The sequence below is a fragment of the Pseudophryne corroboree genome, chromosome 1, assembly GCF_028390025.1.
Source record: "Pseudophryne corroboree isolate aPseCor3 chromosome 1, aPseCor3.hap2, whole genome shotgun sequence".
NCBI lineage: Eukaryota > Metazoa > Chordata > Amphibia > Anura > Myobatrachidae > Pseudophryne > Pseudophryne corroboree.
In genome coordinates, this window is record NC_086444.1 from 1,125,825,454 (window position 1) to 1,125,840,091 (window position 14,638).

Below are 14,638 nucleotides of genomic sequence, written 5' to 3' on the forward strand. Positions count from 1 at the left end.
ATCATGGTGTCCTTTCTCGCATCCCTATTTCCTTACTGTGGGGGTACAAAAGAATGTTGAGCTGGTGTCCTGTCTATGCCAAAGCTGCCATTTGCTGTGCTGCATGGTTTGGTGTGGAGCTTTTTGTCATGCATCACTAAAGTGGCGTACGTTTGTCCCAGTTACCCAAGGCAAGATAAATATTGGTGCCGCCTATATATATATATATATATATATATATATATATGTAAGAAATAAAGTCGTGGGGGGCGCCAATAGTGCATTAAAAGAGTTACAATTTATTAAAACATCATACACCGTGAATCAGATTCAGTGCGTACCAGAGAAGGCCCTCGGACGAAGTCCCTGTGACAAAACGCGTAGGGGCGTGGCTTGTGGATGGACGTGAAACCCATCAGCATGCAGTGGTGAATTTGTCCTTCATGATTGTTCTTATATGATTTTATAAGCGGTGATTGTACCGCCTTCTCTGGTACGCACTGAATCTGATTCACGGTGTATGATGTTTTAATAAATTGTAACTCTTTTAATGCACTATTGGCGCCCCCCACGACTTTATTTCTTTTAGATACTTATTTCCCTGTGTGGAGACAGGTGAAAGGGGTGGACGACAGCGGATACAAGTGACAGCGTGCAGGCAGACTGTTGGAGATTCTATACGTGTGTGTATGTGCTCACACTCTGTATTAATATATATATATATATATATATCCAAGAAATCCAGCACTCCCATATTGTAATGATGAAGTGACTGTGTGCTTGTGCTATATTTCAATAGTTCCGCTGTTGCTAAAATAGCATCTGCACGTCACTTCAGTAATGATCTAAAATCATTTAAATCTTGAGAAGATGAAAGCAAATCATTACAGCATGTTATAATTAGCAGCCTGTCTGTTTATCAACGGCTCGTTTCTGGACCTGCTGAGGTCCCGTCATCAGGATAAGGCAATGCTGCTGTAGTCTAGCGTGACTGTTCAAAACTAAAATGAATAAAGACAATTTTAGCAACGGCGGAACTATATATATATATATATATATATATAGAGAGAGAGAGTTCTTAAAAAAAATTACATACTGTATATATATTTTAAATCACACATTTCTTAGCATGCCCAGGATTAGAGCCCATGTTGTACTAAAGGCAGACACATTACTGATAGAGCTATTTGTAGATCTGCTCAGTCACTCACAATGCTGATTATTTCTCTGACAATTATTTTACAAGAGTCATACCCAGGATTTGAACCCATGACCTATTACACTGGAAGCAGGCACCTTACTAATGGATATATTTGCTCCTGTATAGGAACTCTATGAAGTTACTTGTAATTGTCAGAGAAGTAACTACATATAGATAGAATTCTCATGCTTACTATACAGGAGCAATTTGTTTCATTAGTAAGGTGTCTGCTTCCAGTGCAATAGGTCATGGGTATGACACTTGTAAAATGTGTATCTATAATAAAGAGTGTGTGGCTTGTAAGATGGAGGGAGGAAGAGATAGCGACGGCTGTCAATTAATTTAATTGAATGGTGTCACTGACCACACGGAATGGGGAGGAGAGGTGCCCCTCTACAGAGCAGGAGCCCGGCGGCAGCTGACTCCGTTGCCTCCCACAGTTACACCTCTGCATCACTAATTAGGTTATGGAGAATATAGGGGTTGATTTTTCAAGCAGCGAAAATAATGGAGAAGTGGATCAGTGGAGAAGTTCCCATAACAACCAATCAGCTTTAACTTCGCAGTTATCAAGTACATTCAATAAAGTGATAGGTAGAAGCTCATTGCTTTTTTATAGGCAACTTTTGCACTCTTTTCACTGCTTGATACTGTACATCAACCCCATTGTATGGACATTTGGAGAAAGTTAGGTTACCCTTTTAAACCATCACTATTTGTAACTGGCAAACTGCTGCAAACACAACACATTGGGGGTAATTCCAAGTTGATCGCAGCAGGAATTTGGTTAGCAGTTGGGCAAAACCATGTGCACTGCAGGGGAGGCAGATATAACATGTGCAGAGAGAGTTAGATTTGGGTGTGGTGTGTTCAATCTGCAATCTAAATTGCAGTGTAAAAATAAAGCAGCCAGTATTTACCCTGCACAGAAACAAAATAACCCACCCAACTCTAACTCTCTCTGCACATGTTATATCTGCCTCCCCTGCAGTGCACATGGTTTTGCCCAACTGCTAAAAAAATTCCTACTGCGATCAACTTGGAATTACCCCCATTGTTCTCAAATAACAGAGGTGAACTTTCACTAGTGCATTGCATAACTGCCAGTGTTTGTTTATAAAGTGAATTGTTTTATAAATCAATTATTCGTTGTTAATGATTTATCTTAATAAAAAAAAAATTCTATAACATTGGAGCCAATAAAAGGAGATGTGTTTAATGATTGAAGTATATTTTGTCTTTTCAGGTACACTCATAGATTGCTTTATAGCATTTGGAGAAACAGGACAAGGGGACATTGCACAATGAAACAGGAAAACGGAGTCAGCCAACTGGTAGGTTTTATATCTTTTTTTTGGCATGTTCATGCGCTCATATTTAATTATAAACTCTATTGTATCAAAACAAAATATTTCTATGTATGTCTAGCAGCAATATGTCAATTTCTGTCTGTGTGGATACAAATAAATGTAAGCAGTATGCTCCCCGTTACCCATTAATCCATACCAAAAGATGAGAAACTATGACTATTTGCGCTTATCATCCCAATTGCCATGGTGCATTCACAGACTAAAGGCACTTGTATATATGAAATAAATTATTTTGTATATTTCCCAAGATGTACTGCTTATATAACAAATAGCATCCAATGCTGAACTGTATAAAATTATATATAAATAGTCACATGACATAGAATAGGGTAAAAACACTTATATAAGTATATATATATACACTAAAAAGTAATTTAAAAAAAAACTGTCCACAAATAATGATTTTTATATATATATATATATGAAGCATGAAGAAATAGAGGTCCGAGAGGCAGGCACTCCACTGGTCAGACAAATATCACGACATCAATCTGAGGTTTCAGTCATGATATTTGTCTGACCAGTGGAGTGCCTGCCTCTTGGACCTCTGTTTCTTCATGCTTCATAATCAGTAGCGGATCTTGCCACGGGCAAGCAGGACTTTTGCCCGGGGCGCCGCCTTCCGGAGGGCGCCGCACCAGGGCAAGATCCGCTGCTGCTGTGTGCCCCCCGCTGCTGCCGCTGGCCGCTGCCCCCCGCTGCCGCTGGGAAGGGAAACTAGACGCGTACGCGTCTAGTTTCCCTTCGTGGAGAGGTCCTTTACTATGCGGTGCGCGATGACGTCATCGCGCACCGCACATCATTTCAGTCTGTACAGGGGGCGTAAATGACCACGCCCCCTGTACGAAGCCACGCCCCCTAATGCCGCCCGGGGCGCCTGTGCACAATCTTTCTCAGGGCCTAATTGAGACCTGATTGCTAGGGTGCATTTTTTGCATCCCTGCCATCAGGTAGTTGCCGCCTACAGGGGGAGGGGGTAATCGCTGTGCAGAGATGCGATCACATGTGCAGGAGAGCTGCACAAACAGGAGTTTGTGCAGTCTCTGCACAGACCAGGGCTTACTCTTCCAGTGCGATGAACGGGGCCGGAGCTGACGTCAGACACCTTCCCTTCAAACACCAGGTCCCTCCTGCGTTTTTCCGGACACTCCCTGAAAACGGTCAGTTGCCACCCACAAATGGCCTCTTCCTGTCAGTCACCTTGCGATCGCCCGTGCGATCTCTTTTCTCGCACATGCCGTCACTGGCCGCCGATCCCCCTTCGCTGTGGACCAATGCGCCTGCGCATTGTGGTGCATACGCATGCGCAGTTCAGACATGATCGCAGGCTGTGCAAAAATTCAGCCTAGCGATCAGGTCTGAATTAGGCCCTCAGTGCGATCACATCCAGGAAGGATGCAATAGCACTATGACTGACAGCAGCAGCCGTCGGGGATGTTGACGTGGTGTTTTGGGGGAGTGGTATGGACCTTGCAGGTATGTCCGGACTGTTTTCAGGGTGGCTGCGTGACATGACTGCAAAGAACAAGATGGCTGGGCTGCGCCAGCATATGCAGCCATGCTCCGTGTGCAGGGGGTCTACCTTAATTTCTCATTCTGCTACGTGATTGCAATTGATTTGCGATCACATAGCTGAGCGACACTTTGCATGCTGGGCGTTCTTGCCCTGTGCTGGGCGGCCTCCAGCATGTGACAGGAAGCAGTAGCAGATTCTGTTATTTAGCAGATTCTGCTACTAAACCTTAATGAGGTCCTAAAATAGGAGATTCCTAGACAAACAATCAATAAAAGGTGAATTAAATAGTAATAGCAACAAAATAAATTTAAAAAAAAAGAGGAAAACTTGTTGTTTTTTTAAATGGAAGATGCTTATCTTTCTAGAGAGGTGCAGTCTGGGAAGGCTCAAAGTATTTCATCAAGGGTGTGTATACGGGGGGTAATTCATAGTGTCCTGTCTTCTTGTTGCTCATTGTAAGGGCTTGTAGTTGCTCATTGTAAGGGCTTGTACTTGCTCATTGTAAGGGCTTGTATCGCTCATTGTAAGGGCTTGTATTTTAAAGTGTTGCTTGGATTTGTAAGTGTATGTGAGTTCAGTGGCGGAACTAGCGAGCGGTGGGCCCATGTGCGACAAAATGGCTTGGGCCCCCCCATCCCATCCCATCCAAGTCCACCCCCTCACCCCTGGAGAGGATCTGGTGAGGGGGACCTGCTCAGGGAAGTGGATACCTAGCAACAGTGCCGTAACTAGACATTTTAGCACTGTGTGCAAGAAATAGCATTGGAGCCCCACCCCTGCATGCAAAACAGGGGCAGTGCGCACCGTAGGCGCGCGCAAAAATCCATAGTGGCGTGGCTTCGTGGGGAAGGGGTGTGGCCACAAAATAATACCAATTCATAAAACGGTGCACAGTAGTCTCCATTATTCAAGTTACGCCGCACAGTAGCACCACTACACCAGGTAGAGACCCTTTTACACCTTACGGCGGACAGATTCCTCTTTTTACACATTACAGCAGACAGCATCCCCTTTTTACACATTACGGCAGACAGCGTCCCCTTTTTTTACACAAAACGGCAGACAGCGTGCCCTTTTTACACATAACGGCAGACAGTGTGCCCTTGTTACACATAGCGGCAGACAGCGTGCCCTTGTTACACATAGCATCAGACAGCGTACACTTTTTACAAATAATGGCAGACAGCGTGCCCTTGTTACACTTAGCGGCAGACAGCGTGCCCTTGTTACACATAGCGGCAGACGGCGTACACTTTTTACAAATAACGGCAGACAGCGTGCCCTTGTTAAACATAGCGGCAGACAGCGTACACTTTTTACAAATAACGGCAGACAGTGTGCCCTTGTTAAACATAGCGGTAGACAGCGTACACTTTTTTCACATAACGGCAGACAGCGTGCCCTTGTTAAACATAGCGGCAGACAGCGTACACTTTTTACACATAACGGCAGACAGCGTGCCCTTTTTACACATAATGGCAGACAGCGTCCCCTTTTTACACATTACGGCAGACAGCGTGCCCTTGTTACACATTACGGCAGGCAGATTCCCCCTTTTTACACATTGCGGCAGACAGCGTGCCTTTGTTACACATTATGGCAGACAGCATGCCCTTGTTACATATTGCGGCAGGCAGATTCCCCCTTTTTACACATTGCGGCAGGCAGATTCCCCGTTTTTACACATTGTGGCAGGCAGATTCCCTGTTTTTACACATTGCGGCACACAGTCCCCCTTTTTTGTAGGAAAGAAAGAAAAAGAAAGATAGAAAGAAAGAAAGGACAGAAAGAAAGAAGAATTATACTTACCCTCTCCGCTGGCTCAGGCTCCTCGGTGCAGCCTCAGATGATTCCCGGGCAGCAGGAGAGAAGGAGGAGGAGGGAGGTGGAGGAGGGAGCCGCAGCAGCGCTGGGTTATTGGTGGAGGCGCTGCTGCTGCTGCCCCTCTGCTTCACTATAGGCTGTTCTCGGAAGACAGCCTATAGTGAAGCAGAGGGGCAGCAGCAGCAGCGCCTCCACCAGTAGTAAAGCGCTGCTGCGGCTCCCTCCTCCACCTCCCTCCTCCTCCTTCCCCCGTACCGCTGCTCCTCATCTCTGGGCGGCTGTGCGCTGCGGGCAACCGCTGCCCGCAGCGCACAGCGGCATGTAATGAGTCAGTTTGACTCATTACATGCTTGGGCCCCTGGACAGAGGCGGGCCCCAGTGCAACGCACTGGTTGCACTGGCGGTAGTTCCGCCTCTGTGTGAGTTGGTAACAGCAAAAGCAGGAGCTGGAAGCCGAGTGAAAAGGAGGTGCAGTGAGCTGGAACAACTGCAACTGCTAAGTGGAGTATCGGTGCCGCAGGAGAGGTCCCACTCAGAGGGGGCACTGGAGTACTACGGTTGCATAAAAGTGAAGGACCAAGAACCGCACAAAGATAGATAAGTATAAGCCAGCTTAATTATTGTATAAGTGAGATTGTTTGTCTTCTACTTTTTCTTTTTGCTTCTTTTTCTTTGAGAGTAACAGGGAGTTAGACCTTACAAACAATATGGGAGGGGCTGTGATTGGGGACCTCACTCAGTGCATGTCGTGCAAGATGTATGCACACCTGGAGCTACTGGCCAAGTGTGATTACATCTGCACGAGGTGTGTGCGAACGGTTGCCCTGGAAGCCCAGGTAACTGATCTAGAGCAAACCGTTACACGACTGAGGGAGATTCACAATCTCAAGCGAAGTTTAGACAGAACGGTGGAGGGGTCACTGGTAGAAGAGGATGATGATCAGGTAGCCAGCTGGGTCACATTTAGAAGGAAGAAAAAGAGGGGGGAGGCTCGACATCTCCGAACTATCAAACCCGAACAAATTTGCCCGACTGGACGAGGAATCGGAGGATGATAGTGAAGAAATAACGGTGTCGGAGGAGACTGCTCCCTCTAGCATCCTGAGGAGCGGTCCCTCTGGCGCAGTTGGGATAAAAGATAGTGAGGTACCTAGTCAGATGGTGGTGGTAGGGGGATTCTATCATCAGGAAGGCAGATAGGGCAATCTGCTACCGGGACCGTGATAGCTGTACAGTCTGTTGTCTCCCAGGTGCTCGGGTACGGCACATCGTGGACCGTGTAGATAGATTGTTGGGAGGGGCTGGGAAAGACCCGGCGGTCTTGGTGCACGTTGGCACCAATGACAAAGTTAGCGGAAGGTGGGATGTCCTTAAGAAAGACTATAGGGACTTAGAAAAGAAACTTAAGGCAAGGACATGTAAGGTAATATTCTCCGAAATATTACCCGAGCCACGCGCTAGTCCAGGGAGGCAGAGGGAGATTAGGGAGGTAAATGTGTGGCTTAGGGATTGGTGCAGGAAAGAGGGGTTTGTGTTCCTGGAACACTGGGCGGACTTCTCAGTCAGGCGCCATCTCTTTTGTCGTGACGGATTGCACCTGACTGAGGAGGGGGCAGCGGTGCTGGGGGGAAGGATGGTTAGAAGGTTGGAGGAGATTTTAAACTAGGAGCCTGGGGGAGGGTTTAGCTAGAAACTACGGGTCATGCAGTGAGAATAGTGGGGATGGCGGTAGTAAACGAAATGGGGGAGAAGTTGGGGGGATGGTAAGAGCAGGCGGTAAGGTTACTAACATGGGTACTAAAAGAGATTTTACCAAAGCACTAATCAATGACGATTACAGGTCATCATTGCTACATAAGGTGAAAGATGTCCCTAACGAAAGGGAAAATACTTATCTTAGTTGTATGTATGTAAACGCTAGAAGCATTACTGATAAAAAAGGGCGAACTAGAAATACTTGCAGCAAGCAAACAGTATGATATTATAGGCATTACTGAAACTTGGTGGGACGAATCTCATGATTGGACAGTCAATCTAGAGGGCTATACACTGTTTAGGAGAGACAGACTAAATAAAAAGGGTGGAGGGGTGTGTCTTTACGTAAAGCCGTTTTTAAAACCTGATATACGGGAAGATATTCAGGAGAGGACTGTAGACACTGTCGAGACATTATGGGTAGAAATTGCATGCGGGGAAAAAGGAATAAAAAAGTTAGTATTGGGTGTATGCTATAGGCCGCCTGGTATCAACGTATCTGATGAGGAATTGTTACTAAAGCAAATTGAAAGAGCAGCAGGAGTAGGAGACATAGTAGTGATGGGAGATTTTAACTATCCAGAGATAAACTGGAAAAACGATTCATGTGATACTGCTAGGGGCAATATATTTTTAAACACACTTAATGATAACTACTTAGTTCAACTAATTGAGGAACCAACTAGGTACAATGCAATCTTAGACCTGGTATTAACAAACAATGGGGATTTGGTGTCAGGTATTATAGTAGGGGAACCCATAGGAAACAGCGACCACAATATGGTCACATTCAATATCAGTTTTCATAAACAGCCCTATACTGGCTCAACTAGGACTCTAAACTTTAGCAAAGTTAATTTTGAAAAGATGAGGGTATTTTTCAGGGATATTGAATGGGAAGGTTTGTTTTTAGGAAAAAATACTACGGAGAAATGGGAGGTACTAAAATTCCTGCTAGCTAAAAATACACTCAAATTTATTCCTACAAGCAGCAAAAAAAGGTATAAAAATCATAAACCGATGTGGCTTAACAAAAAGATAAAGGAACTTATCGGCAAGAAAAGGTGAGCATTTAAAAAAATACAAATCTGACGGGGAAGCAGAGTCATTTCAGCAGTATAAGGAATGTAACAAAATATGCAAAAAGGAAATAAGAGCGGCTAAAGTAGAAACTGAAAAACTAGTAGCAAAGGAAAGCAAAGCGAATCCCAAAAAATTCTTTAAATACACTAATAGCAAGAGATTAAAGAAGGAGAGTATAGGCCCTTTAAAAGACAAGTTGGGAGTCTTAAGCAAAAATGATAATGACATAGCGGACACACTAAATGAGTTTTTTTCAACAGTATTTACTAGAGAGGACCCAATTCAGGGACTAACACATAATCTCAATAATGAGAATATCCCACTGATAGGTACTTATTTAAGCGAAGAAGTAGTCTGTGACCGATTAAAACATTTAAAGATTAATAAGTCACCAGGTCCGATGGTATTCACCCAAGGGTTCTATTGGAGCTTCACTCTGAACTTGCAAAACCGCTGTTTTTGATCTTTAAGGATTCAGTAATATCAGGTATGGTTCCCAAAGACTGGCATATAGTGGAAGTAGTGCCTATATTCAAAAAGGGAAGTAAAGCTGAACCAGGTAATTATAGACCAGTTAGTCTTACATCTATAGTGGGGAAAGTATTGGAAGGTATTCTGAGAGATAGTATTCAGAAGTTCCTTGAAGTCAATAAAAGGAATCAACATGGGTTTATGACGGACAGATCCTGACAAACCAACTTACTTGGCTTTTATGAAACAGTAAGCGCAAACCTAGATCAGGGTAAAGAGGTGGATGTAATCTTTTTAGATTTTGCCACAGCATTCGACACTGTACCACACATGAGACTTATCTACAAGCTACAAGAATCAGGGATAGGAAGCACAATATGCACTTGGGTTAAAAACTGGTTAGATAATAGGGAGCAGCGCGTTGTGGTTAATGGATCTTTTTCAACTTGGACTGAAGTGCTAAGTGGTGTGCCGCAAGGCTCAGTATTAGGACCGCTATTGTTCAATATTTTCATTAACGACCTAACAGAAGGTCTAGAGAGCATGGTGTCAATTTTTGCAGATGATACCAAATTGTGTAAAGTTATAAATGCGGAGGGGGATGATGAGTCGCTTCAGAAGCTTGGGCAGCGAAATGGAGAATGCGCTTCAATACAGACAAGTGTAAGGTAATGCACTGTGGTAACAAGAACAAAAATAACACCTACCTACTAAATGGGGTAAAATTAGGGGATTCTGTACTGGAATAGGACTTAGGTGTCCTCATAGATAGCAAACTAAGCAGTAGTACCCAAAGTAGGACTGCAGCAAAGAAGGCTAATAAGATATTAGCATGCATAAAACGGGGAATTGATGCTAGGGACGAGAGTATTATACTCCCGTTATATAAATCACTTGTGAGGCCACACCTTGAATACTGTGTACAATTCTGGGCACCTTACTACAAAAAGGATATCCTGGAGCTAGAAAAGGTTCAAAGGCGGGCGACCAAACTAATTAAGGGTATGGAGACGCTGGAATACGAGGAAAGGCTTGCAAGACTAGGCATGTTTACACTGGAAAAGAGGAGATTAAGAGGGGACATGATCAACATTTACAAATATATACGGGGACAATATACAGATCTTGCGCAGGACCTGTTTTTGGTTAGATCAACACAGAGAACTCGTGGACACTCGCTCAGGTTAGAGGAGAGGAGATTCTGCACAATACGGCGTAAAGGCTTTTTTACGGTAAGGACGATACGTGTTTGGAATTCCCTGCCTGAGGGAGTTGTAATGGACGACTCAGTCAACACCTTTAAGAATGGGTTAGATAAATTCCTAATGGATAAGATTATCCAGGGTTACGAGGCATAGTCACGCACTATGGTTATTATAAAAAAAGAGGGGTAAAACGTAACGGCAGTGATCAACTTCAGTCAAAATTTTATACAAAATAATCGTGCATAGGGGACCACAAATAGGTTGAACTCGATGGACAATTGTCTTTTTTCAACCTTAGATACTATGTTACTATGTAATGACATTGGCTGTATGTTTGGGGTCTTCATCCTGCTGCAGAATAAATCTGGAGCCAATCAGATGTCTCCCTGATAGTGTTGCATGATGGATAAGTACCTGGCTCTATTTCTCAGCATTGAAGCACAAAGAAACGGGCAATGTTGACGCAGTGGTCAGCACTGGAACTTAGTGCATCAGATAAAAGACACCTCATGCTTACTTCCCTTCGAAATCAGAAGATGTGCAGCAGTGTCATCAGCTCAGAACTGGCAGAAACCAGTGGCACCCAGGCATAGCCGGATTAAGGTCCACATGGGCCTGGAGCTTAAAATGTTCAAGGGCCTACTGTGAGATGCAGAGGAGCTGTGATCCATGTGGGTGGGTCCAGAGCCCCGTGGGTGTATACACCTCCTACACTATCAGCTCCACTGTTTTCCTAGGTACATAAAAATAAGATTTTGATACCTACCGGTAAATGCTTTTCTACTAGTCCGTAGAGGATGCTGGGGACGACATCAAAACCATGGGGTATAGACAGGATCCGCAGGAGACATGGGCACTCTAAAGACTTTTCATTGGGTGTGAACTGGCTCCTCCCTCTATGCCCCTCCTCCAGACCTCAGTTGTAGGAACTGTGCCCAGGGAGACTGACATTTCGAGGAAAGGAATTACTTAACTAGTGGTGAGATATCTACCAACTCACACCCTCAACCATGCCGCACACATGGCATTTAACATAACACACGCCAACAGGCATGAACCAATTCCAGCAACATGCTGAAACCGAGATAACACAACTTGTGTAACTCTAATAACTAAACTGCAGGTAAAGTACGCACTGGGTCGGGCGCCCAGCATCCTCTACAGACTAGGAGAAAAGGATTTACCGGTAGGTATCAAAATCCTATTTTCTCATATGTCCTAGAGGATGCTGGGGACGACATCAAGACCATGGGGTCTATACCAAAGCTCCAGTATGGGCGGGAGAGTGCGGATGACCCTGCAGCACCGCTTGACCAAACTTTAGGTCCTCATCGGCCAAGGTGTCAAACTTGTAGAATTTAGCAAATGTGTTTGACCCTGACCAAGTAGCTGCTCGGCAAAGTTGTAATGCCGAGACCCCCCGGGCAGCCGCCCAGGATGAGCCCACCTTCCTAGTGGAGTGGGCCTTTACCGACATCGGTAACGGCAATCCTGCCGTAGTATGAGCTTGCTGAATCGTATTTCTGATCCAACGTGCAATAGTCTGCTTGGAAGCAGGACAGCCAATCTTGTTATGAGCATACAGGACAAACAGAGCCTCTGATTTCCGTATACGAGCTGTTCTAGCAACATAGATTTTCAAAGCTCTAACCACATCTAGAGATTTTGAAACAGTGAATGTGTCAGTAACTACTCGCACCACAATAGGTTGGCTTATGTGGAAAGATGAAACCACCTTCGGAAGAAAATGTTGTTGAGTCCTCAACTCTGCCCTATTTTCATGGAAGATCAGGTAAGGGCTCTTGTGAGACAAGGCCCCCAATTCAGACACCCGCCGTGTGGATGCCAAAGCCAAAAGCATCACCACTTTCCAAGTGAGAAACTTCAACTCTATCTTTTGTAGAGGCTCAAAACAATCTGATTAAAGGAACTGCAATACCACGTTAAGGTCTCCTGGTGCCACTGGAGGCACGAATGGAGGCTGGATGTGCAGAACCCCTTTCACGAAGGTCTGAACCTCTGGAAGAAAGGCCAATTGTTTTTGGAAGAACACTTATAAGGCCGAAATCTGGACCTTGATTGATCCCAATCCATAGCAGCTTTCTTGGATTCACACCAAGACACATATTTTCTTCAAATACGGTGGTAATTATTCAACGTTACTCCCTTTCTGGCCTGAATAAGGGTGGGGATGACCTCCTTGGGAATACCCTTCCTGGCTAGGATACGGCACTCAACAGCCATGCCGTCAAATGTAGCTGCGGTAAGTCCTGGTACACGCATGGCCCCTGCTGCAGCAGGTCCTCCCTAGGAGGAAGAGGCCGAGGATCTTCTATGAGCAACTGCTGAAGATCTGGGTACCAAGCCCTCCTTGGTCAGTCTGGGGCAATGAACCCTTGTTTTTCTTATGATCCTGAGTACTTTTGGGATCAGCGGATGTGGAGGGAAGACATACACTGACGGAAAAACCCACTGGGTCACCAGTGCATCCACTGCTACTACTTGAGGGTCTCTCGACCTGGAACAGTATCTCTGAAGCTTCTTGTTGAGACGAGACGCCATCATGTCTATTTGAGGAACTCCCCAAAGACTTGTCACCTCTGCGAAGACTTCTTGGTGGAGGCCCCACTCTCCTGTATGGAGATCGTGTCTGCTGAGGAAGTCTGCTTCCCAGTTGTCTACTCCCGGAATGAATATTGCCGACAGAGCTTGTAGATGTTTTTCTGCCCAGCGGAGTATTTTTGTCACCTCTGCCATTGCCTGTTTACGTATGCGACTGCTGTTACATTGTCCGCCTGGATCTGCACGGGACGGTCTTGAAGAAGATGTACCGCTTGTTGAAGGCCGTTGTAAATGGCTCTTAGCTCCAGTACGTTTATGTGAAGGCAGGCTTTCTGATGTGACCAACGTCCCTGGAAGTTTTCTCCCTGAGAGACTGCTTCCCAGCCTCGGAGACTTGCATCCGTGGTTACGAGGACCCAGTCCTGAATCCCGAACCTGCTTCCCTCTAGCAGATGAGAGCTATGTAACCACCACAGGAGCAAAATCCTGGTATTTGATGACAGGATTATCTTTCTGTGCATGTATAGGTGTGACCCCGACCACTTGTCCAACAGGTCTCACTGGAATACTCTGGCATGGAACCTGCCAAACTGTATGGCCTCGTAGGCCGCCACCATCTTCCCTAACAACCGAATGCACTGATGGATCGACACACTTGATAGTTTCAATATCTGTTTTACCATTTTCTGGATTTCCAGAGCCTTTTCCAGTGGAAGAAATACTCTCTGAACTTCTGTGTCCAGAATCATCCCGAGGTAAGACAACCTTGTCGTCGGTTCCAACTGTGACTTTGGGTAATTAATGATCCACCCATGCTGTTGGAGTATTGACAGGGAGACTGATATGTTTTGTAACAACTGCTCCCTTGATCTCGCCTTTATCAGAAGGTCGTCCAGATAAGGGATTATATTGACTCCTTTCTGACGAAGAAGGACCATCATCTCCGCCATCACCTTGGTGAATACCCTCGGCGCCGTGGAGAGACTGAACCGCGAATCTCAGATAAGCCTGGTGAGGAGGATAAATGGGAACATGCAGGTAAGCATCCTTTATGTCCACCGACACCAAGTAGTCCCCCTCCTCCAGACTGGCAATCACCGCCCGAAGTGATTCCATCTTGAACTTGAACCTTTTTAGGTAGCAATTCAGATCTTTTAGATTTAGGATCGGTCTGACCGAGCCGTCTGGCTTCGGAACAACCAAGAGGATTGAATAAAACCCCCGCCCTTGTTGTGACAACGGTACCAGAACTATGACCTGGTCTTGACATAATTTTTGGATTGCCGCTGTTACTGCTTCTCTCTCTGGCGGAGAAACTGGAAAGGTCGATTTTAAAAATCGGCATGGGGAACTTCTTGAAACTCCAGTTTGTATCCCTGGGATACTATTTGCAACACCCAGGGATCAAGGCCAGACAGAATCCAATCCTGGCTGAAGAGTTTGAGACGTGCCCCCACCCGAGCGGCCTCCCTCAAGGGAGCTCCAGCGTCATGCTGGGGATTTGGCAGAATTAGTGGTAGACTTCTGCTCTTGGGAACCTGGAGCCGGTGTGGGCTTCTTTCCCCTTCCCCTACCTGCAAAGAAGGGGGAACCTCTCGTCTTTTTGTATTTATTGGGCCGAAAGTACTGCATTTGCGGGTGATAGGTCTTTTTTGCCGGTGCAGGCGCAGAG

At 45.4% G+C, this 14,638-nt stretch overlaps 1 protein-coding gene across 4 annotated transcripts in view; it reads left to right on the forward strand.

Moving 5' to 3' along the window:
• Window positions 1–2,426: 2,426 nt before the first annotated feature.
• Window positions 2,427–14,638, forward strand: part of SLC2A9 (solute carrier family 2 member 9) — a 724,331-nt gene continuing 712,119 nt past the window's right edge. For all 4 annotated transcript variants that reach the window (XM_063923094.1, XM_063923104.1, XM_063923114.1 and 1 more), the window contains exon 1: window positions 2,427–2,514. In XM_063923094.1, the coding sequence (XP_063779164.1) occupies window positions 2,485–2,514 (30 nt within the window). In that variant the 5' untranslated portion in view covers window positions 2,427–2,484. The remainder of the gene's footprint in view (window positions 2,515–14,638) is intronic.